Raw genomic sequence first — 25337 nt, 5'->3', positions numbered from 1 at the left:
TTTCAGAACTTTATTCCCACGCTGAATGTAACATATATATATAAGATGTCACAATTAATTATATTCTTTATTAAATTAGTGAAATTAGAAGCCAGCAGGGCTACTGTACTACATCTCTTGTGGTGAGATTATGATGTATAAAAAGGAAATAAGCACATGGATATTTATAGCAACTTTATTCATAACTGCCAAAACTTGGAAGCCACCAAGATATCCTTCAGTAGGGGAATGTATGAATAAAACTGTGGTATATGTAGACAATGATATATTATTCTGTGCTAAAAAAAAAATGAGATACCAAGCCATAAACAGACCTTAAATACATATTACTAAATGAGAGAAGGCAATCTGAAAAGGCTACATACTGTATGATTCCAATTATATGACATTCTGGGAAAGGCAAAACCATGGAGATAGTAAAAGATCAGTGATTGCTAGAGGTTAGGGGGGCGTGCAGGATGAATAGGTAGAGCACAGAGGACTTTTAGGGCAGAGAAACTATTCTGTATGATACTATAATGGTAGGTATGTGTCACTATGTTTGTCACAACCAAGAGAATGTATAATACCAAGAGTGAACCATAATGTAAAGTACAGACGGACACTGGGTGATAATGATGTGTCAGAGTAGGTTCACCAATCGTAACAAATGTCCAACTCTGGCTGGACATTGGACATGTCGACAGTGGGAGAGGCTGTGTGGGGACAGGAGGTATATCAGTACAGAGAGAACTCTCTGTACATTCTGTTCAATTGTGCTGTGTATCTAAAATTGCTCTAAAAAATAGTCTATTAGAAAAAAATTTTTTTTAAAAAAGTGAAGCAGGGAGATGATCATTGCTTTCTGCTTAATGGCATCATGGGGCAATGTGAGTATAATTATATTTAATTTAATCCAATTCTTAAAAGCTCCCAAATTTTTAAAATTAAAATAAAAGATCATGTACTAATAATTTCAATTACATCAATAATTTAGGTAAATGGCATTACAGTTCAGAAGACAATATGAGGTAAATATGGAGGGTAATATTTAAAACAATCACTAAGATCCTGAGAACTGAAGAGAGCAGAATTGGGGTTTATGAACATGTGCCCCCTGGTGGTAATCAGGTGAAATAGTTGATTCTTTCATTCAGAATTATTATGGGGCAATCCCACATATATGAAAATTAAAATGGAACTAGGTTACCTTTTTTGTTGCACCTGGTGTCCCAGACCATAATGTTGCCATCTCTTCCACCTGTACAGAAGACAGCTGCAGACACATAAACAGTTTATCAAGAAGTTAACAAAACCAGTCAGTGGCACATATTTCAATTTAAATTTCCTAGAGTATCTATTATATGCTAGGTACTGTAATTGGCACTGGAGATTAAAAATGATAAAATACATAGCTCAACACAAATAAGAAAACAAAGCTGTGAAGGGAAAGGATTATAAAGAACTCAAAATGCTTATGCTGAGCAAAAACTTGATAGAATAATCCCTCTCTGTAAATTTTCTTTAAAACCACATGAAATACTATACTATAAAGTTGTAGTAAGAATAACAATAAATAAGCAATAACCAAAATATACTGAGTGCTTATTAAGTTTTAGACACTAAATATACTAAGTGCTTTTTTAATAAATGACCTCAATCCTTGTTATCAACCTTATTAGGTGGGAATTATTATCCCCATTTTACAGATAAGCAAACTAAGGCATAGGGAGGATATGTAACTTGCAAAGGTTATTTTTTTGGCAGTATGTATCCAGAACCCATATTCCAAACCTCCAAGCTGTATTATCTCAGTATAAAGATACAAACCACATCCACATAAAGTTTGTGAAAGGGGTTGACTCTGGGGATGGAAGGAGGGCAGTGAGCTCGGAGGAGGGAACACAGGGGAACTCCAGTTTATCTGTCATACTTTATTCTCTAAAATTAAACCAAAAAATTCTGCTTCCTGTATGAAAGAGTGAGCACTTATCAAATTAATCCACCTGCTAATGCAGGTGGATTAATTTGATAAGTGCTCTGGTCAAAATACAAAATCAGCTACTTGAGGGTCGTATAGAGATTGATCAAAAACATACAATTTTTGTAAGGGAGTCAACACCTGAAGCAAGTGACTGGCCTAGGGTAAGTTCCTGATTTTTTGTGGTTTTACCTTGAGAGCAGCCACAGTTGTAGCATCAGAACCAGGCAGCCAAAGTGCCAACAAAAAGACCATCTTTCAAGCCAGAGGAACTAGGAAAAGAGGACAGGGGCAACAGCTGCCAGAGGAAGTGGGGAAGCCTGGAGAGAGCAGAGAAAGGGAAACCCTAATTCTATGTTTAAACTTAGCTCAAGTCTCTGGCTGACCCCCAAACCATATGTGCATAGGAAAGCTAAAAGCAGCTTGCAACTAAGGCTTAAATTAAAGAACTGAATTGAGATCCGATCTTCTGAACTGACTGCCTTCCCACAGGTTTGACATTATGCTATGAGTCTAAATGATTTAACTGCCTGTTAAAAAAAAACACCAACTCTTTCCTGAGCAACATAACAGAATTCAGAGTCCAACACACCATCCCCAATGCCCAGGGTATGATCTTAAATTGCTTGCCATATACAGAGCCAGGAAAATGCGTCATTCTCAAGGGAAGAGAAATCAACAGAGGCCAGCCTCAAAACAACCTAGATGTTGATTTATCAGGTCTGGTTGTAAAACAGATATGACTGTCAAGTGAAATAAAGAGACACTCATAATCAATGAAAAGATGAGAAATCTCAGCAGAGTAACAAACAGAACTTATTGACAACAAATGGAAATTTTAGAACCCAAGCCCACAACTTCTGAAATGATAAAATTCACTGGATAGGCTTAAGAGCAGAATGGAGAGAACAGAGGAAAAAGTCTATGAACTTGAAGACAGATCAACAGAAATCATTCAATCTGAGGAAGAGAGAACAATAAGATTGAACATTATGCTAAGTGAAAGAAGCCAACAATATATTGTGTGGTTCCATTTATACGAAGGTGCAGAAGAGGCAAATTATAGAGAGAAAGTAGTTCAGTGGTTGTGTAGAGCTGGTAAGACGGAAAGTACTGCTAACAGGCTCTCGTTTCTTTTTGGGTTGATGGAAACATTCTAAACTTAGATTGTGGTGATGGCTGCAAAACTCTATAAGAAAATTAAAAACCAGTGAAATGTACACATTAAATGGGTGAATTTTATGGGTGTTAATTATAGCTCAAATTTAAGAAAATTGAAAAAGATGAACAAAGCTTCAAGGATTCATGGGACAATTTCAAAAAGTCTAATACATGAGTAATTGGAGTCTCAGGAGAGAAAATTGGGCAGAAAAAATATTTCAAGAAATCACAGCAGAAAAATTCTCAGATTCAGTGACACATATTTGTAAATTTACAAATTCAAAAAGCTCAGCAAGCCTCAAACAGGATAATTTTGAAGGGAACCACGTCTAGACACATCACAGTCAAACTGCTGAAAACCAAGACAGAAAATCCCAAAGGCAGTCAGGAAAAACAACATATTACATACAGGGAAATGATTCAAATGACCACAGAGTTCTCAACAGAAACCATGTAAGACAGTGGAACAACACCTTCAAGTAATGAAAGGAAAAACCCTGTCAACCTGGATTTTATATCCAACAAAAATATCCTTTAGTAATGAAGATGAAATAAAGGCATTTTCATATAAAGGAAAACAAAGGGGATTAATTACAACCAGACTCGAACTGCAAGAAATGTTAAGGGACGTTCTTCAGGCTGAAGAGAAATGATTTCAGAGGACAGGGGAAAGATGGTGCTGCTGGGGGAAATCATGAGTTCAGTTTTGGGTATGCTGAACTTGAAGTGCTTGTAAGAAAAGTGAAAGCTGGAAATACAATCTGGTTCAATATAAGTGGAGCAAAAAACAAAACAAAATTGGAATAAATGAAACTGTCCAGGGAGAAGGCACAGACTGAAAGGAAAAGATGGCCAAATACCAAATCCTGGGCCATGTCAACACTTCAAGTTAGGTAAAGAAGTGGAGTTCACAAAAGCAATTATGAAGGAATAAACAGAAATACTGAGAACCAGAGGGAGTGGTATCACAGATTCCAAGGAAGAAAACAATTTTCATGAATTTTTAAATAACTTGCCAGAAGTGTCAAATATTGAACAAGTAGAAGGCAGGGTGATTTCAGGAAGAGAGATGGAATGGATTGAACCAAACTGAGATGAGGACATTTAACCAGGTTTTGATTACTCTTAAGAAACTTAGAAGAGATAGGAAATAAGAAAGGATGATAGCTGAAGGAGAATACAAGGTTAAGATGTTTCTTTCTGGACAGGCCACAGATATGCTTGAGTTTTTCCTATGGAGAAAGAGCCAAGAGAAGGAAAGCTTGAAGACAGAGGAGCTGTGGGGATGTAAGTGATACCATAAGGTCTTGGGGAGGATCAAGAATGTTTCTTAACCTTAGCTGCACACTGGAATCCCTTGAGGAATTTTAACAAAATAGACGCCTGGTCCACCTCCTAGAGATTCACACTTAATTGGTATTTTAAAAAACCTCCCCAATGTGTATAACTGAGTCACTTTGCTATACAGCAGAAATTAACACAACGTTGTAAATCAACTGTATTTCAATAAAAACAAAACAAAACAAAACACCTCCCTAGGTGACTAATGAGTCAGGGTTGAGAACCAGTGCCCTAGGAAGGATTCGTCTTAAACTGGAGAATGAAGAATGAGAAAGAAGGTGCAAATCTGAAGATAAGTTTGTAGGAGGGGAAATAGAAAAACACTTATAATTATTTTTAATTACTCACTAGAAGTTCTAACACCGATTTTTTTTTTTTTTTTTTTTTTGCGGTACGCGGGCCTCTCACTGCTGTGGCCTCTCCCGTTGCAGAGCACAGGCTCCGGACGCACAGGCTCAGCGGCCATGGCTCACGGGCCCAGCTGCTCCGCGGCATGTGGGATCTTCCCAGACCAGGGCACAAACCCGCATCCCCTGCATCGGCAGGCGGACTCGCAACCACCGCACCACCAGGGAAGCCCCTCTAACACCCATCTTATCACACAAAACACACATCTGTGAGTAACTGACAATTAGAGATGAAAATATTTTCCATGTTTTCAGGTGGTAGATATTTAGGGAAGGCAAATTCCACTAGTATAACTATGTCCTTTAGTATTATTTGTATCCTGTCCATGTAGGGCTGAAAGAACTAGATCATGATCTTTCCTACCACGTTACCTACAACCCCCCCCAAAAAACCAAACCCCCAAAAATACCAACCCACTAAGCATTTATATGCTCCTCAGTTTTGTGTTTGTTTGTTTTGGTGTGTGTGTGTGCATTCACATCTCATTTCATTTTTATGCTTACAATGTTTTTGTGAATTCGGAAGTGAAGGTCCTGGGAGATAAAAATGACTGCCCAAGAATTTAAAGGCAGAAAGCAGAACAAAACACAGGGCTTCTATGTATGGTTGTAAAAGTATGCCCTGCACAAGAACACTTGGCTGAGGGGGTAGGGGCTAAAATCTGTGTTTTAGCAACCAAACTATGAGGCCTTGGGGGCAGTGTCCAACCAGACTAATTCACACTAGGGCACCTGTGAACTACTGGGAGCCATGATAAAGGTTACCACTTTTTCTACTAGACCACACTGGCATAGATTCAATGCACAGTTTTAAAAATTAAGCAAAGGGACCGAAAGATATGGTGCTTCCCTTTTTCATTACCCTTTAAATAAACAAATTTACTTTAAGTATTTTATGACTTTAAATTATTTTTATAAACTTACAATGAACTCTGATACAGGAGTGTAAAACTAGAACACAAGCATACCTAACTTTATACAACAGATGTGTTAATGAAAAGTTATGCAGAGATAAAAACTATGTCATGTATTTCCTCTTCAAGGTTCCAGTCTCAACAGCAACCAACTGACCTTTTTTAAAGTCCAAACCAGCTCAACAACTCAGTTTAGTACTCCTGAGTGCTCAGGTAAATAAACAAAAACATTCCTTTTAAAAATAGAATATTTTTTAATGATAAAGGGAACTATACTGTTTATTTCTATTATTCCGCGATTAAAATCAGATTGATCAGCCACTTCTTTGAGATGAATGTTTGTTGTCTCACTCTTATTTAGTGAGAAACAAATGGAGGAAGGAGAAAACAAAAAAACAGAAATGAAGAGCTCATTCAGATACCCCTGCTAAGTTTTTCCCCAGCTACTATAGTACTGTTCTGTATTATAGCCCTCTTTAAATCTTCCTTCTCCATTATAATAGTTAAATAAATATAGAAAGATTAATTGTGAGTAAATAACTGTTGAAAACATACCAGGGAACTGGGCCATTTAAAGTAATTATGTGGTAAATTTTTTAGGTAAAGAATCATGTCCAGTTTATCAGGTTTCCCACCCAGCCTCATACTCCATTTAAATTTTACAAGTAGAGTTAAAGTAACTATTTTACAAATGGAGTTAATCAGTGTCCAGTACAGGCTCTGACCTCAAAGGCCACTCAAAGTTGAACAGAGGGATTGTGGCTCTTTGTGAATTTTTACCTTATCTGCAAGATTACAGAAAAAAATTATCTGAAGACACTTGACTTTCAGGGACAAGTTGGAGATAATATCCATTAGAACGGGACTAAAATCCAACTTAATTTCATTGAGGTTTCCAAGTCATATTAAGTATCTCAAACATCTATGTAGGTAAAGGAGCAACTTTGACAGGGGAAAGGGTGGAAACAATTACAGGTTATTATTACTTCACCATGAAAGAGGTTAAGGAGATGAAAGAGGGTAAGCATATACCTACCTTTCTCAAACTTAGAAAAGGCAACTGACTTGAGGCTGCACTGATGACCTTTGCATGTTCCAATCAGCTCACCAGCTTTTACATCCCAAAATTTGGCTGTTTGATCACCTGCTGCTGTAACCTTTCAAAAATAAGGTTTCACAGTTTTTTAAAGCAACCCTTTACCAGTGTTTACCCAGATCCCAATAAAATGAAAGTCACTTACAAGCTTAAGTTCACCAGGGACCCAGGCCAGGTCAAAGACAGCATTCCAATGAGCCATCCATTCTAAACAAAGAAAATGGTGAATGTAAACTGTCTAAACTATGTCTTGTGGTAGCCATACTACTAGCAGCTGAAGTGCCTTGAAAGCTGTAGTGAAAAGAGCAGTGGTCAGCACACTAAGGTCCATGGGCCAAAGAGAATTTGTGGACTTGCACACATAGCACATTCCCTTCATTACCCCATAAAACTACCGTTTGATATCAGATTGTTTTCCATTAGGGTATATATTCTCTAAAATGGAATCTTTATGAAATATTCTCAAAAATCTTCATCATGCTCTCTGAATGGAGTTTAAAGTACTTTGGTTTGACATTCAAAATTCTGCTCGCTTGGCCATATCTCTTACTGTTCTCTGTATATCCTATTCCAACCAAACTGGAGTGTTCCTTATATGCTCATTATATCCTATGGTTTCCTATCTCTAGGCCTTTACTAATGGTTTTCCCTCCACCTGGAGTGTCCTATTCCACCTCCACGGGTCTAAATACCACAGTTTGCCTCAAATGTCCCATCCTTCATGAAAAATTTTCCTCACCTTCTTTGATACCTAAGAGCTCTTTGTAACACCTGTGGCGTTTTCTTTGTATTTCCTCTACATCATCTACAGCCTTTGTTTTACCTTAGTTATCTCAACACTTGACTTACTAGTTCCAGATTATTACCTTCTTAAGGTCGGCAGAACTTTGCCTTATGTATGGAAGATGTTTGTTCAATATAAATATTTTAAAGCAACATTTCCCCACGTTAAGTATAATATAACAAATTTTAATTTTTTAAAAGAAAACCTGTTTTTAATCCTAAAATGTATTTTTCTTAACTTTCAATAAAGGCTTTGCTGCTGTTAACAGTTATTGACAGAAAGGCAGTCCACCATTTACTTTCAGCCTGGCCCCTAAACAGGCTTAATCAGAAGTGAGTATCACTGAGAATTTATTCAAATAGTAACTTCCTTGAGGCTTTATGAATTAAAAATGTTCAAACAAATATTTTAGACCCCGACTTACCTTTGATGCACTTCTTTCTACTGGTTTGTGATTCTGTGTTATATAACCTAACGAAGCCTTCTTCATTGGCAACTGCTAGTATATGCTCCATATTGGGAGCTAAATAAGAAATAAAGAATAAAATATATAAAGAGTAACAAAAAAATTTAAAGCTGAGTTTAAATCTATATAAACAACAAAATATAAATTAACTGAATAGCTACAATCTATTTGAAAAGAGGTAAGATGATGCTACCCAAATAGCACCTGCTATGGTAGAGAGGTTTTTCTGAATTAAACATGGCTGAGGGCTTCCCTGGTGGCGCAGTGGTTGAGAGTCCGCCTGCCAATGCAGGGGACACGGGTTTGTGCCCCAGTCTGGGAAGATCCCACATGCCACAGAGAGGCTGGGCCCGTGAGCCATGGCCACTGAGCCTGTGCGTCTGGAGCCTGTGATCCGCAATGGGAGAGGCCACAACAGTGAGAGGCCCACGTACCACAAAAACAAAAAAAAACAAAAAAAACACCAATCCTCAAATAATCTCTTATTTAAAGAAGGGCTGAATCAAGCATGGTAATTAAACAAGACAAAAGTGGTACTGGCCAATAGCAAATAAAAGCATATGATATAGGCATGGCAAATAAAAGCATACGATACAGGCCACCAGCAGGCTGAACCTATTAATTTTATATTCCCTTTTCACAATTTTTTACTTTTCCTTTCTTAAACTTTTAACAGCAGGGACAAGTACTCTACTTCTGTTAATATGTTCCCCAATGCATTGTAGAAAGAGATAGATTCAAACAGGTCAAAAGGGGCAAAAGTTTTCATGATGGCTGAACCTTTGCAACCCTTTCCCGATATCAGTTATAAAAACAAACAAACAAAAAATGGTGCTATAAGAATCTTATCCCTTAGCAGAAATATGTAATTATGCGTAGAGATTAAGAAAAGTCTATTTTATAAATCAGGGGAGAACAGTTATTAGAAAAACTCTATCATCTATCTAATTTTTCTTGAAAGGGAGACACCCCAAGATATTTTCCCTCTGAAGAGTGAAATAGATCATTTCTGACCAAACCTAGCTTATACAGTAGTTCCCTTACCGGAAGAGAAGGTGCATCCAAAAGGAGGAACTGGGGCTCCTGTTTCTCCATAAGAAGTGTGCTCATCATTATAGTTGCACTGATAACCAGTAAGAAGGGACTGTAGAGGGTATTGTGAAGACCATCCTAAGGTAAGACAAAATTGCTTATAGAGTTCCAATATATCACATTTCAGTACTTTTAACAAATGCAGAGGTTATAAAGTCACTTCTAAAAACTTTATATACTTAAGTATAGATCCACTCATTATCCATGGCCCTCTAGAACACAGTTTCAGGTGTTTTCCTAAGGGGTCCTAAGGAAAAAATGAAAGAGTGCTCTCAACTTCTGGTGAGATACAGCTTTGGGCTTATCATCTTAAATGGAGACTCTTGCTAATACATTTAAGACTGCAAGAAACAAGTGGCCTTTGACATTAGAAAAGATCTTACCCCTTCCCACACCCTTTGGTGACAATCACAAAACACAACCACAAAGACTACCACAACCATTAAAACTGCCATTCTCGGGCTTCCCTGGTGGCGCAGTGGTTGAGAGTCCGCTTGCCGATGCAGGGGACACGGGTTCGTGCCCCGGTCCGGGAGGATCCCACATGCCGCGGAGCGGCTGGGCCCGTGAGCCATGGCCGCTGAGCCTGCACGTCTGGAGCCTGTGCTCCACAGCGGGAGAGGCCACAACAGTGAGAGGCCCGCGTACCACAAAAAAAAAAAAAAAAAAAAAAAAAAAAAAAAAAAAACTGCCATTCTCATCAATTAAAATTTTATGTTTTCAGAGTTTCTAAATCATTACTGCAAATTCAAGTTACTAGCAACATCACACATAAGCCAATGGTCAGAGAGTTAAAGGAAATAAGGTATGTCAATGTGCCTACTGTAGCCCCTAGTATACGAGAGAGGAAGAAATTCAGGGTAGAGGGAAAGTTTATTCTGCTTGGGTCAGAAAGCTGATGTGTACTGTGGTCCTAAAATAGTAAACCATCTTGATTTGTTTTATCATTTTGATATGTGGGTCAACGTATTTTAAATATATAAAAGAAACATTCATTCAATATATAGTTACTGAGAACCAAATGTTTAGTAAGCATGGGAGGAAACAATGAAGTTACAATCTAGAGAGCTGTCTAAATAATTAACAAACACTCTCATACTTTAGGGTACTTTCAATTCTCACTTTTCATAAAAAAATACCATTTGGAGAAGACATCTTAGCCTGATATAACCTCAGACAAATCTGGTTTTGCATGTTCATAGAAATAACCTGAAGAAATGCAAACGAGGCAAATAAATTCAATCCAGATTTAGTCATCGTTCCTGGGGGTATTACCTTAAGGCTAGATACGATTGTAAACAAGCCATTAAAGACCACTAAAAGAAGAATATGAATACAATAATTAGTTATGTGGTCGAGTTCACAAATATCCATCTACAGAATGAATTTTAAAACAAAAGCCTCTGTTCTAAAGCAATATAAACATACACTGGTAGTTTGGGATTAAAAAAAACAAAACCAAAAACTAACGATCACAACTCATGAATTCAAAAGGAATCTTGAACAATTTAAGTGGAACTGAAGATGATAAGCTCTGTAGACCTAAATTCTTTACAATTAAACAGTGACCCCTCAACTCTGTCTCACTGCCTACAAACTATATCCAAACACCAACAAATGGCCTAATGTGGCTTAGTAACTGGTCCCTATTTACCCCTCCACCTCTGTGACTGTGACAACATACACTTCATGGACAATCCCTGTAAGCTACTTTTGGATCCTGATTGTTCTATTCTGTTTCCAACATGAGCTTGTAATGCTTTCCCTCACAACACTCATTTGGAAAAGCCTATTATTTCTTCAACGCACAACTTAAGCCCCTGGGTTACATGCAGATTTTTCAAGAATGAGAGCTGTTGGAGAACTAATTTCCAGATACTCAACTTCCATATATATGTGTATTTCTAAAACTGACCTGTCTACAACGTCGAGGTCGAAACTCTCCCCCTTCTTCATCACTACCTTTCTTCCACTTTTCAAAAGAAAGGCATTTCCATGACCCAATCTTACACCTTGCGTTGACTCAAGGTACAAAAACTCCTGGGACCCCATTAAGAGACAATTGGATAACTCCTTTAATAAAGGCATCATAAACACCCAAATCCATCTCTTTAAAACATAGACTTTCAATAAATTTTTATTTTGCTTAATTATTTATTGAAATTAGTAATCCATATTGTTTTGATCAACGACATACTACTAAAAATAGTAATAAGTCAACCCAGAAGAAACTTTTAACACTTAGAGCTTTATAATCACAGAAAACATCAATTTAAACATATTTTTTTACACAGAGAAATAAGATAGCGTGATCAATAAAATGACTTTTCAAGCTTAAAATCAAATCACCTTAGGATAAATTCTGTGGGAGAAATAAAGTGGTAATAAGCTCAAGGGGAAAAAACAACTATGTAGAATATCTAGCAGTTAGAATTAGTTCATACTTTTTAAAAATGATTGATGTGATTATTAAATCACTACAGTATTTACAGTCTATTAGATACATTTTAAAGACTGATGTAGCAGTAGCATTTTTGTTTAAAAAGGTCATCACTCACAGTATGGCCAGAGATGACATCCTTTGCATCTGTTTAAACTTATGATAAAAACTTTCAGATACCAATTTAAAAATACACAGAAGAGTAATCAGTTTCCATTTCAGAAAGATCATTGGCAGCAATGTGGAGGATGAACTGGAAAGAGGGAAACTAAGAGGCCGTTTGGGAGACTTGTTACAGTTCAGACAAGAACGTATTATGGCCCAACCTAGGGAAATAGAATGGTAAGCATAGGACAGATCCAAGATATGGTGAAGAGGCAAAATCAGTGGGGATACCGAGGAGGAAGGATTAGAGATTTTAAGGGGACTTCTCTGAATACGTATCTTGAGGAAAGTGGAGGAATTCTGATTGACTCTCAGGTTTCTGACTGTGAAGACCAGTTTAAAATAATGAGACCATTTCCTAAAATAGATAATATAGCAAGTTTGGGGAAAAAGTGAGTTCGGTTTTGGGTATTTGAGTTTGAGATGCTTACAGGACTGACCATCTGGATGATACAACTCTTATAGGAATGGATGTGAAGTATAGGGAATGGAAGGTTGCAGGTAGTAGAAGAAGAAACCCTGGTTACAGCTATGATCACCATGGGAGTAGGTAGAAATAGAAAAGGGGCCTAGGATGGAACACCCTCATGGAAGGGGAAAGAAGAAGATGGTCCTATAAAGTTCAGTGCATTAAATATAACAATGAATGAATTTCAGTGCCTAACACATATCAACGCATGAGTATTTGGGGGCTCAGGGTGGGCTGTCTCAAAACATGCCACAATGGCATATTGATTATTTTGCATTGAAGTTGCTTGAGAAGCAGCTGATGCAAGAAGGAAACTCTGACCTCCCTGTCTCCCTGAAAAGCAGGAAATAAATCTCTTATGAAAGGTGCACTCCTTGCAACTGGAGGTAGAAGGACACCCTAATACATCAGAGATAGGGAATTCAGAGCCAAGAAGCCTGTGTAAACAAACCTTGTTACTTCTTTTATTTTACTACCTGAAGCCCAAACTCTGTTTAGATTCTTCACTTAGTAAGCATCCCAAATCTAAGTTTCTTTGTCCTGTCAATTCCTCACAAACTTATTGTTGTTGTTTTTTTTGTCTGAAAAGTATAAAAGCTGCCTTGCTTTGGCCATTTCTTAGTCCCATTTCTATGAGAACTCCATGTACATGAATTAAAATTTGTTTTTCTCTTGCTAATCTGTCTTGTGTCAATTTTATTATTAGTCCAGCCATAAATACTCAAGAGGGGTACAGGGGAAAATTTACCCCTCCCTGATAAGTATTTGTGAATTAGAGAGAAAAGGGAAATAGACAGAATGTGGAATTAGGAGAAAATCTGTTACAAAATAAAGGCTACACAGCTTGCTCCAAGTCACACAGATTAAGTAAGGAGTGGAGGTGGAATTAAACCTCAGCAAGTTTAACTCCAAAGAGAGATCATAATTACCATGCTGTACTGACACTCATGACAGAGGATAGAGAAGTATCTTAAGTAAGGTCACAGGAGAGACAGAAAGAGAAGCATTTAGAGTATAATTTAAAGACTGTCTAAGAGGTAAGGATGGTAGGGTTTTAGATTGGAGGCAGGAAGTGGAGGAACTACTCCCCAGTCTCCTTCTCAATATCCTTCTCCTAGACCTATGCCTTAAATACAAAAAGTTCACTTCTCACATAATTTTCTTTCTGTTTTTCACATGGTTTCAAGCGGAAAGACCTAGTCCATCTTTAAATGAATGAGATTTCATTTGCAGCCAAGCTTAGTCTGGATAGTAATTCCCTTATCAGAAACTTACCAGAAAGTTTCAGGTTGATGACACCCAAACCTAAGCTCAAAATTCTTATTGCCAATGTTTTAACCTAAGGAACTTCAAGAACTGGAGAGAATAAATCAGATATCTATACACTAACACGGAAGTATTTCCAAGTTTTACCGTTAAAGAAACAAAACATTTTTATCCCATTTCTGTAAATAACAATACTTATTACCTCTGGCATTGAAGAACATTTGGAATAAAATGCTTCAGTCTATTAATAATGGTCATTTCTGGGAAATGTGCTTATGGACATTTTTCGCTCTATAACTACGAGTTTTTATGTTCATGTATTAATCAGGAGGAAAAAATTCTGACCATGCTAGAAGCAGATGTTCTGTCTTCTCTGCTTGACTGAGTTCCTTAACAGCGGGTCATAGTCACTGGTATATAAGCAAAGAGTAGGGCTCACTAAGGTCCCACAACAAATGAATGAATTAATCAATGAATACGAGTCTTGACGATCTCACATAGCTGTTGAGAAAACCACACATACTCCCATGAACGCGTTTTCCAGTTAATGTGCAAAACAGACATAGCCGTAATGGAGGCCAGTTAACTCAGCGTCCCTCCCTCCGTCAGCCTACACTACAATTGAAAAAATCCCGATTACGACTAAAAGTGTCTCGAGAGCACGAAAGTGCAGCTCTCTTCAGTACTCTTCGCTAACACGAACTCACTCTGCCTGTAGGAGAACTCGGCGGCTGGGAAACAGAACTGTAGTCGGCGTAGGTCCGAGGTGTTGTTCGGGGGGAGGTGAATCCCGCCGGCAACAGGCAGCGGTAAGGGCCGTTACTCACCATTTCTCGGGACGCCAAACTGGGGCTGGCGGAGTACTGAATTGAAGAGCATCTGGGCCGGAGGAAAACTTTCAACTGAGGGAAAAGCCGTGGAAATGCCCCCAGATTCAGCAGAAATCTTATGTGGCGTCCCTTAGAACACGACTAGTTATTGCCTCCAACTCCCGCCACCGTAAGCCCCGGCCACCAAACTCCCCGCCAAACTGACGTCACGCCCTCTGATTGGCTCCCGCCGCGGCGTCCGGGCGCGTCCGAGTCACTTCCCCCTTCGAATCCCCGCCTCCTTTTCTCCCAGCCGCGGGAACCTAGAGTTCCTGAGCTCCCTGAGCGCCTGCGCGGGGGGCCGCAGAGGCGCTGGCGAACGGCGGGGAGACCAGGGCGCATGCGTAACAGGGCTTGACAGAGCGCGGAGGAAAAATCCGCGAGGAGGTGGTGGAAGAAGATGGCGGTTCTGGGGCAGAGTTTGCAATCTTTCTGAATAGGCTTAGTCGAGTAACTATTCGGGTCATGGCGTCAAACTCAACTAAGTCTTTTCTGGCAGATGCCGGCTATGGCGAACAGGAGCTGGATGCTAACTCTGCCCTTATGGAATTAGACAAAGGTATTCGAAAGAGCGGGCTGAGCGGGTGAAACGCATGTGGGGGGAAGTGGCGCCCCCAGGCGGTGGTAGCCTCGGGAGAAGCCGGGAAGGCGCATGCGCCTATCTTCCCTGGGCGGGGGCGGGCGCTGGCGCTGGCGCTGGCGCCTGTGTTTTTGGTGGGTCCAGGGCTTTTGCCGCTTTGCGAGATTGCCGGGAAATTGCATCGTTGCTAGATTGGCCTCGTACAGGTGAAAAAGTAGCGAGTGGGGGCCGTTTTGACCACTTGAGGGCACAGTCTCCTGATTTTCCAAGCAGTTTCTAAAAATGATAAATTGAAATTGTGAAATTATTTTTCAGTATGTTCAGTTGAGCCCAGGTCTTCACCAAGAGTGCTGAATAATAATCTTGCACCAACTTATAACGATTCATTTGATTTCTGTAATTCTTACCTGCCGGTTATTAGTTAGGCAGGTTGAAAATAGGGCCAAGACCATCCGAAAATCAGAGCCCCTGCTTATTCTCTGCAGACGGATTCCACGAGTTCTATTTCCTTACGGGAGTTGGAGTGGTGGGAGCTTGGTGTAGTAGTAGGAGCTTTGGATAGACTGAGTTGAATTCTCATATCGTTCATTTTATGATCCTGGACAGGTCACCTAAGTTAACCTAAGTTAACCTAACCTTGGTTTTTTTTCTGTGCAAAGTGGGTAAAGTACCACTGAGCTAGCAAGATTGTTGTAAATATTGTGATATAATGGTATGCAAAAGAAGCCTTTATTAAATGCAAAAGAGATTTGCCTTCTTTCTTAGATATGGATATGGGAGGCAAGGGCAGATACTTGTTAGTAAAGAACTCAAGTATTAAAATGAAACCTTTGTTTTCAGTGTACTTAAATGATTTTCATTGAATGGGGGAACCATTTTGTCACCTGGTATACAGTTAATTTTTAATTAACTACAACCAGTGTGTAATATATTAAGAACTAGAGGTGAGAAGGATTTTTCTTAAAGTCCACTTTGAGCCACTTCCCAGCTCTCCGACTTGGACACTATCTTATACTTTTTGGGGACTCTTTATTTTGTATGTTTTTTAACCTGTAAACATTTACAGCGGGTTCGTCTAGATAAGAGTTTCTCAGACTTTTTAAAAAAGATTTTAACTCCTTTTGATCAACATAAAAATGCCACAGCACTCCAATGAGATATTCCTTTGGTTGAGTCACAGTATCTTTAGTGCAGGCCCATCAGCCAAGAAAATGATGTTGAGCTTTGATTTCTCAACAAATCTATGGGGACTTTTCCCTCTAAAATATAAGGTCATAACATTAAATGTGTGTTTTATACACTACATAATCTTTTCCTCCCCATTCTGATATTTCCTTCCTTATTACCCTCTTAAGAGTTGCAGGTCTGGGTATCTAATATTCCTACTAATTCTATAAAGACATTTTATACCACTGTGGTCCAGGTGGACTCATCCCATAATGACAGTAGAGCAGTGGTGTGGAACAGAATTGGGTTGGGACTTTGAAGAAATGAGAAATCTATAATTGTTTAATTCCGAAAAACTTGAAGTTGTAGTAAGAAAAAATATAACCCCATTTTTTCTTCTTAAAAATTGAAATAGGAATATTTCAGATCTGTAAGAAATATATAGGTGGCTATTGAATGTAAACCAGGTGTCTGTCCTAGATACTAAGTGATGGTGTTAAATCCTCCCAGCAGTCCCTTGGGTGAGTATTTTACAGGTAGAATTTGATGTGGGGTTACTTGAATGCATGGATGCTCCACAGATACTGAGGGACTACTGTAGTGAGGAGGCAATTGTATCAATAACAATCCAGGGAAAAGAGAATAGTGGCTTGGGCCAGGGTGGTTACAGTGAGGCTGTGTGAAGTGCTGAGATTCTGTATATATTTTGAAGGTAGAGCCAACAAGAGTAGCTAATGAATTGGATGAGAATGTGAGAGTTAAGTGGTCAGGAGAAACTCAGAGGTTTTTGGTCTGAGCTACTGGAAGTATGTATTGCCATTTACTGAGTGGATGAAAATCAGATCAGTTTGAGACTGTTAAATTTGACATGTCTCTTAGACATCCAGATGGAGATGTTGGGTAGGCAGTTAGATATACAGATGTGATACTTGAACTCCATTATAAAGAAATATCTGTAGCACTAGTGTCAAGAAATACACTTGGGAAATGGTGCCATTTATAACCTGTTATATGTTTATAACCATTGCACTTTGTTCTGAGCATTTTGAGCAAGCATGGCAGTAAGCAACTTGTTTCTGATCTCTCTAGGAATAAATGGATGCCCTTTTTTTTTTTTTTTTTTTTTTTTTGCGGTACGCGGGCCTCTCACTGTTGTGGCCTCTCTCGTTGCGGAGCACAGGCTCCGGACGCGCAGGCTCAGCGGCCATGGCTCACGGGCCCAGCCTCTCCGCGGCATGTGGGATCTTCCCGGATCGGGGCACGAACCCGTGTCCCCTGCATCGGCAGGCGGACTCTCAACCACTGCGCCACCAGGGAAGCCCATGAATGCTCTTTTTTTTTTTTTTTTTTTTTTTTTTTAAATTAGCCTGTTTTTTATTAGATGACAAATTTAACTAATGTTTTTTTTTTTTTTTTTTTTTTTTTTTTTAATGTGGTACGCGGGCCTCTCACTCTTGTGGCCTCTCCCATTGCAGAGCACAGGCTCCGGACGCACAGGCTCAGCGTCCATGGCTCACGGGGCCAGCCGCTCCGCGGCATGTGGGATCTTCCCGGACCGGGGCACGAACCCGCATCCCCTGCATCGGCAGGCGGACTCTCAACCACTGCGCCACCAGGGAAGCCCCATGAATGCTCTTTTAAAGCTGACTTAACTCCGTTCATTTAGGATGTAGTTAGTAACACAGGAAAATCATCATTCATATAATAGCCATTAAGTCATTCAACAAATATTTACTGATCATCTGCACTGTGTTAGGCACTCAGACTTGGGGCTATATTCGTGAACAAAACAGCTTTAAGAAGCTCACATGAGGCAGACAGGGCTAGATCAAATATGGCCTTGTTAGGACAAGAAGTTTGGATTTATGCAAAGTGCATTGGGAAGACATTGTAAGTTTTTAAGCAGAGGACTGACATGGATTGGTTTACATTTTTGAAGGTCACTTTAGCTCCTATGTAGAGGTCTTTTTGATTTCCCTTTTTTAAAGTTTTAAGCTGATAACCATGCTGCCCGAGCTGTGAAGACAGAGCAGAGTTAAGTGTCAAATCAAGTATAACTTATGTATATATGACACATTTCATAATCATTTCTATAATATAGGCATTACAAAGGACATATCTCCCATAATTTACTCAATGTAACTTTCACTCATGTAACTTCTACACTGTCAGTCTAAAGATTTTTAAGTCAGCTGATGGGAAGTTGTCCCAGTGATTTAGGAAAACTTACGCAAGATTTCCTTCACCCTGGGTGAAAAGGAGAGTCTACCTTAAATGACATCACTCAGCCTATCTGCTTTCTGTAAGGTTGGCCTTGTTGGGGGGTTGAGATCCAAGATCAATGGGGAAGAGAGTGGTTTCCCTTTCTTGCACCTGGGCAATGAGAAGGGAGGAAATGTAGGAGGTGGAGTTGCTGTCTGAGGTGTTGGTGAACTTAATGTTGCATGGAAAACTTGATGGTATGTTCAGTGAAAAAACTAATTATGACCTAGAAAATTGATGTAAATCAGGACAACTATCTGTTTTCCCTTAGATGCTGTCACTTCACCTATGTTCCAAAACATCTGAATTCTCAGACTGTGGAAGAGACCACAGGTTGCTTTTACTCTGTCCATATTGGCACAGATGTAGTTGGTATTATGATAAACAAATATGAGGCCCTGTGAGTATCCCCATATCCCCTTACTAAAGAGGGAGGTCTCTGCAGCCAAGTTTGTACCAAGTGACTAATTCCAGGCCATAAGTGATTCAGAAGTGGACATGTGACCCACACTGAGTCAATCAAATTATTTCTCTTGAGAATCTGTAGTACCAGACCAAACTTAGTGTGGCAATATTGAGAAGTGGACCTGTAAGATCATGTAGAATTAAGGTCAGACTCTTAACTCAAAGCCACATAAAAACCAGCATTATAAAGTACTGATTCTTAAAGCCTGGCTGGTGATCCCTTGATGGACTATGAACTGATCCAAAAATCCAAGGCCCTTCTTTAGTTCTTACTGAAATCCATAGACTCATTTATACATATGGCTAAAAGCTATTATCTTGTAACTTACAAAGTAAGTTATTAAATATTCCTAAAAGTTGGTATTCATAAAAATAATTTGTTTATGATTCTAAATCAGTATTTGTGCATATTGCACAATATGGCATACATTCTCACCATGTATATTTACAGATTCTAAAGTTTGGGGGAAGGATGCTTTATTATTAATGCATCATCAGCTGAAGTGACTATCCTATTAGTTGTTTTTATTCTTGCTTTTTAAATATAATTTACTGAGATGTTACTGTGATCAGTTTACTAAGCTGTTGTGAGATTGCCTTGGCATAATATGTGGTGCATACTTGTGTTTGTATTTCTCCCCTCCCCACCTCATTTTTAATGAAGACTTTAAGATGTTACGGTTTAAGATGTTAGGGTATTATGATTCCATTTTGAATCATTCTCACCCTTTAGCTAAAGCAAATGTATACAACAAATTCTCCTAAAATGTGCTTGCATAGTAGTGTGTATTAGCAGTCTTCTTTGTAGTGGATGTTAGTCATATTGGTGGTCACTTAGCATCTTGTGGACATTCTATGCTTGAGGAATGGCCCACACCACAAGCACTGTCTCATCAAGGTGGAAGCAAAAGCTCACTTTCCTAGTTTCCCTTTTTTTTTTTTTTTTTTTTTTGCGGTACGCGGGCCTCTCACTGTTGTGGCCTCTCCCGTTGCGGAGCACAGGCTCCGGACGCGCAGGCTCAGCGGCCATGGCTCACGGGCCCAGCCGCTCCGCGGCATATGGGATCCTCCCAGACCGGGGCACGAACCCGTATCCCCTGCATCGGCAGGCGGACTCTCAACCACTGCGCCACCAGGGAGGCCCCCTAGTTTCCCTTTTAAGAGCGCAGGAGAGAATTCCCTGGCTGTCCAGTGGTTAGGACTCCACGCCCTCACTGCCGAGGGCCCAGGTTCAATCCCTGGTTGGGAAACTAAGATCCCCACAAGCGGTGTGGCCAAAAAAAAAGCACAGGATGTGAACTAGGCTCTGCCAATCAGACAAATCTCCAGGCTCTGTGATTTAGTTTAGAGATGCAAGAAGGCAGAGTTGAAGAGTACTTGCAGTTTCCTTGGCAGCAGCAGTGGCTGCAGTGTCCATAGTGTACAGTAGTAGCAGCAATGGCTACTACATTCCTAGATGATAGGAGAGCTAATTCTAGCATCTGGTGCTTCCCAGCAACAATAGTTTACTTCATCTAATCAGTTTGGCAGTGTGGAGTTAGGTGTTCTTAGGAGTTTTGCCTTGAAGCTGCTTATTACTTTAATAAACACTCAATAAAAACTCATTTCCTGCCTTATCAGTCAGAGTTAGCTTCTGTTGCTTGCAGCTAAGAACTCCTGACTGATATCTGCTACCTAGAAATGTATGCTGTTTTGAAAACTTGATTGATGTATCACAAATCCCAAGTTTACCATAATTTATGTTATTTCTCTTCAATTCCTTGGAATTTGTCATCCCTCAGAATTATACCACTCTGAAATCCCATTCACATATCTCTTCTTTAATCTTAACCTCTGTCCTCTAGTTGCTTGCTAGAAATGCATTTTAGCATAATAATAGGACCAGATTGCCAGGATTTGAATTCCATTTCTGCCATTTATTAGCCATTGTTTCTTAGGCAAGTCGCTTAACTATTCTTTACCTGTGTCCTCATCTTTAAAATGGGAATTATTGAATAATACTTAACTTCTGTGAGTATAGTGAGAGCTTAATACATGTAAAATGCTTACTAGAGTATCTGGCACAGAAGAAGCACTTAATATGCATCACCATCATCGTCATGATTAACTGCTACTTTAACCATTCTTTATTTTCATTCAGACCTCAATATACTCACCTCTCTACTTCCCTTACCTCTCAATCCCTTTGTGTTTTTACTTCTTTATCCAGCTTAGATTTTATGGTCCCTCATTTCATTAATTTCATTAAGTTTCTTACCAGTACTTTAAATTCTCATCCAAGGTTCTATTTAGTCATGTGTGCCCAAAGGCAGCCAAAAATTGCTGGAGAAAGTCATACAACTTGGTATGTGGCTATTATCAGAAATGACACAAACCCAAACTGGCCTTCAACACATACCTGCAATACTACAATGCTTCTTTAGTCAGGATTCTCCCACCTTCTTTAGTGACATTTCAGATCTTTATATTTTCAAAGAAAACCCCAAACCCCAGAAATCCTGGGTTTTATGTGGAATCTCATTTCATTTTTAATATTTGACAATGAATTCAAAACCTTTGAAAACACTGTATCATAAAATTACTCTGAGGGCCAGCTTCAGCAGCCTACTAGTTTTCAGTCAAATAAGATTACATGGCAGAGGATAGCTTGAGGATCTACTTGCCTACCTTCTCAAAACAGCTAAATAGATGCCTCGGCCCCCACTGTAGAGATTTGGTAGGTTGGAGAGGAACCCTAGCATAGACATTTTTGAAAAATTTCACAAATGTTTCTGATGCAGAACCAGAACTGATAAACCACTAGCATAGCAAAATGTTCTGCACATTTTAAGTGAGAAATACGTTTAGAATAATGAATTTCATTGCTGCCAAATGGATTTTGACTGAATAAGCAATTTATGGACAACTTATTTTAGTTCTTCCTAGTCTACCTGCATGTTGCAACTAAGTTGAGCACTGTTTAACTCCAGGCACTGAAAAGGAAGAGATCTCTGTTTCTTTGGTGGGAGAATAAAAAGTAAAATGTAGAAACAGCAGTCACATCCTTCCACAGTGGGTCTTACGGTGGCATTCTTATGATCATTGGTCTTCTGATCAGGGTATTTTTCCTCAGATTTGCTAGCAACAGAAGTAAAGTGAATAACCTCTTAAACCCCTCTAAGAATAAGATCTCCTTGTGCTGAGCTGCTATTTTCAGGTGCTTGACTTATACTGGAGTTGGAATTGGCCTAGAGCAAGCAAGCTGGGTACCATACTGCCCCAGCCTAGGATTGTTGCTGCATCGCAGGCCTTAATGCACTTCTCTCTTCTCTTGTACCCTAGCTTCTGACCTTCTGAGCCAGCCTAGCTTCTCATTTCCTCTCTAAAAAACTCATATCAGAAAATAAGCGAGACATTTACTATTCTTTAGCTCATGTACCCTGATGGCTCTGTTATAGGAATGAGGGTCTACCTTATCTTAAAGAAATAAAATTTGACCACACTAGAGAAATCAAAACCTTTCTTTGACCAGATGCAAAATTATCTTTGGTACATTTTAAATCAGCATGTTTAAATAAATGATTTGGTCTGTGGTTCTGTTTTTTTTTTTTTTTTTTTTTTTTTTTGCAGTACGCGGGCCTCTCACTGTTGTGGCCTCTCCCATTGCAGAGCACAGGCTCCGGACGTGCAGGCTCAGCAGCCATGGCTCACGGGCCTAGCCGCTCTGCGGCATGTGGGATCTTCCCAGACCGGGGCACGAACCCGTGTCCCCTGCATCAGCAGGCGGACTCTGAACCACTGCGCCACCAGGGAAGCCCTGTGGTTCTGTTTTTAAAGGGAAGGTAAAGTGGATCATATTCTCTTGAGGAGACTCCCTGTACGTAGACCACTTCCTACCTTACCTTTTTCATTCCAACCAAGGTTAATTTATTACAAACAGAACTTTACTATCCTTTGTATCACTCAACTCTTGAGAGAGAGAAGAGAAGGAAACAAGTCCAATTACTGTGGGTTCTCCCAGCATTCCCTTCCCCCAGCACACGTACATAAGCACACATCTCTTCCTTCTCTGTTCTCACACCTCCATCCTCAGACTTGCCTTTCTTTTTCTCCCCTTCCCTTGTGTCCTTCACTGCCCTATCTGTGTGTCCCTTGACCCCTTTTTCAAGGATACAGGAGCCATTGCCAGTAACCTACAGTGTCTCTGTTGGTACTGTGCATTTAGTGGGAAGAAGACTCCTAGAGCTTCTAGTGGCAGTTCTTGTGTGTATGGAAGTTGGTGGGTGAGGGGTGTAGGGAGAAGGGAGCAGACAAAGAAGGGATATGTTCTAAATATCTCAATTAGAAATTAGAGTTAATTTTGAATTAATTTTCCCAGAGGAACTTTTATTGTAAGTGGTTGTTAGATTATGGAGTACTATGAGTACTGATAGGGCTATTTTTTTTCCTATGAGGAAATATTTTCCACGTACCAAATAACTAACATGAGTGTACCTATAGAACTTAACTCATTAGTAAGTTGTAGAAATTGCATGTGCAGATTTACTTTGTGGTTGTCTTATGTATTGGAACAAAGTGGCAACCAGTAAAGAGCCCTCTGTCAACTGGGGGAAAACCGCACAATATAAGAGCTGTGATTTGAGTTTTATTCAGTGTCTTACTGAGGACTATAGCCCTGGAGACAGCCTTCCAGATAGCTCTGAGGAGCTGCTCCAAAGAGGCAGAGGGAGAGGTCAGTATACATGTGATTTTGGCTAAGGAGTATGTGCAATCCAACACGTCTCGGTAGAAGGTTACTGCTAGTCTAAGGAACAGATATCTCGGTTAATGATTTTAGTGCTTTTCTAAGTGTGGGAAGGTGCAAGAATCTGGGTTCATAAAAAAATTTTTTTCCTGAAATATAACTATCTAAGGGCCTGTTTTCCCTAAAGCACAGAGTGCCTCATCTTGTTCTTTGTCCTAAATTCCTTTCAGGGTGTGCTGTAGGTCAGCGACTTAATCTTTGTAGAACTGAATGGCAAGCAACATTCCTTGTTTTACACCTCAGACAAACATTTCCTTTGTCATTTTTTAACAGTGAACAAACTTTACTGAACAGAGATGTTCTAGGGTACTTATTCTTGTGCAGATATAATCAGCATTTTGTAAATGGCAAAATACTAAAAGAAAAATATTTGAAGGTGATACTGTTAATTCCGTATCAAGATACTCATTCTTAATGAATTTTTTTAAGGATTGAATATTAACTCCTTTTATTTGTTGGATTTAAAAAAAAATCAGATTCATTGAGGGAATTCCTTGACGGTCCAGTGGTTAGGACCCGGCACTTTCACTGCTGAGGGCCCAGGTTCAGCCCCTGTTTGGGGAACTAAGATTGCACAAGCTGTGTGCGGTGTGGGGAAAAAAAAAATCAGATTTCATTGAGGTGTAATTTGTATATAATAAAATCCACCAAACGTATGCAGTCATGAAACCACTACCTAGAACAATTCTTTCACCCCCAGAACTTGCCCTGTGCCCCTTTGTGGTCAGTTCTCTTTCTTTAGCCTCTGGCAACCACTTTCTGCTTTCTATTCCCATAGTTTTGCCTTTTCCAGAATGTCATATACAGTAGTCTTTTGGGAATGACTTCTTTCACTTAGCATAATGATTTTGAGATCCACCCATGTTGTTGTATCAGTAATCGGTTTCTTTTTATTGCTGAGTATGAGTCCATTGTGTGGACCACAGTTTGTTTATTCATTCACCAGTTGATAGACTGTGTTGGGCTGTTGCCAGTGAATTAAGCTGCTGTGAATATTTGCATACAGATCTTTGTATGGACAGATGTTTTCAATTCACTTAGGTAAATATTTGGAAGTAAGATTGCTGAGTGTATAGTAAGTGTATATTTACCTTGATCAGAAATGACCAAACTGTATTCCAAAGAACTGTATAGTTTTGCATTTCCACCAGCAATGTATGAGAGTTTTAGTTGCTCCATATCCTCTTAGCACTTGGTATTGTCGGTCTTTTTTGCCATTCTAATGGATGTGTAGTGGTGTCGTACTGTGGTTTTTAATTTACATTTCACGGATGACTGACAGTGACGAGTATCTGTTCATATGCTTATGTTTGCCATCCTTATTTCCTCTTTAGTGAAATTTCTCTTCAAATCTTGCCCATTTAAAAAAATTAAGTTTTCTTTTTATTGATATATAAGAACTATGGATAAAGTCCTTTATCAGGTACATGTTCTATAAATATTTTCTTCCAGTATGTGGCTTGTTTTTTTAATTCTCTTAACAGTATATTTTGAAGAGAAGTTTTTTGTTTTAATAAATTTATTTATTTATTTATTTTTGGCTGCATTGGGTCTTCGTTGCTGCGCACGGGCTTTCTCTAGTTGCAGCAAGTGGGGGCTACTGTTCACTGCGGTGCGCGGGCTTCTCATTGCGGTGGCTTCTCTTGTCGT

General features: G+C 39.3%; 2 protein-coding genes across 2 annotated transcripts in view; one reads left to right on the top strand and one right to left on the bottom strand.

Moving 5' to 3' along the window:
• The window catches only part of DTL (denticleless E3 ubiquitin protein ligase homolog), a 39763-nt gene extending 25210 nt beyond the window's left edge, over positions 1-14553 (bottom strand). Inside the window, exons 1-6 of the mRNA XM_081216373.1 lie at positions 14389-14553; positions 9174-9299; positions 8088-8186; positions 7025-7086; positions 6820-6940; positions 1190-1255 (exon numbers count right to left, since the gene is read on the bottom strand). Coding sequence (XP_081072499.1) covers positions 1190-1255; positions 6820-6940; positions 7025-7086; positions 8088-8186; positions 9174-9299; positions 14389-14440 — 526 coding nt within the window. The 5' untranslated portion in view covers positions 14441-14553. The remainder of the gene's footprint in view (positions 1-1189; positions 1256-6819; positions 6941-7024; positions 7087-8087; positions 8187-9173; positions 9300-14388) is intronic.
• A 212-nt stretch (positions 14554-14765) lies between these two features.
• INTS7 (integrator complex subunit 7) overlaps positions 14766-25337 on the top strand; it is a 96792-nt gene continuing 86220 nt past the window's right edge. The window contains exon 1 of the mRNA XM_081254837.1: positions 14766-14989. Coding sequence (XP_081110963.1) covers positions 14896-14989 — 94 coding nt within the window. The 5' untranslated portion in view covers positions 14766-14895. The remainder of the gene's footprint in view (positions 14990-25337) is intronic.

The sequence above is a fragment of the Mesoplodon bidens genome, assembly GCF_964165515.1.
Source record: "Mesoplodon bidens genome assembly, chromosome: 2".
NCBI classification, from domain to species: domain Eukaryota; kingdom Metazoa; phylum Chordata; class Mammalia; order Artiodactyla; family Ziphiidae; genus Mesoplodon; species Mesoplodon bidens.
This window is presented reverse-complemented; position numbering and strand designations above follow the sequence as displayed.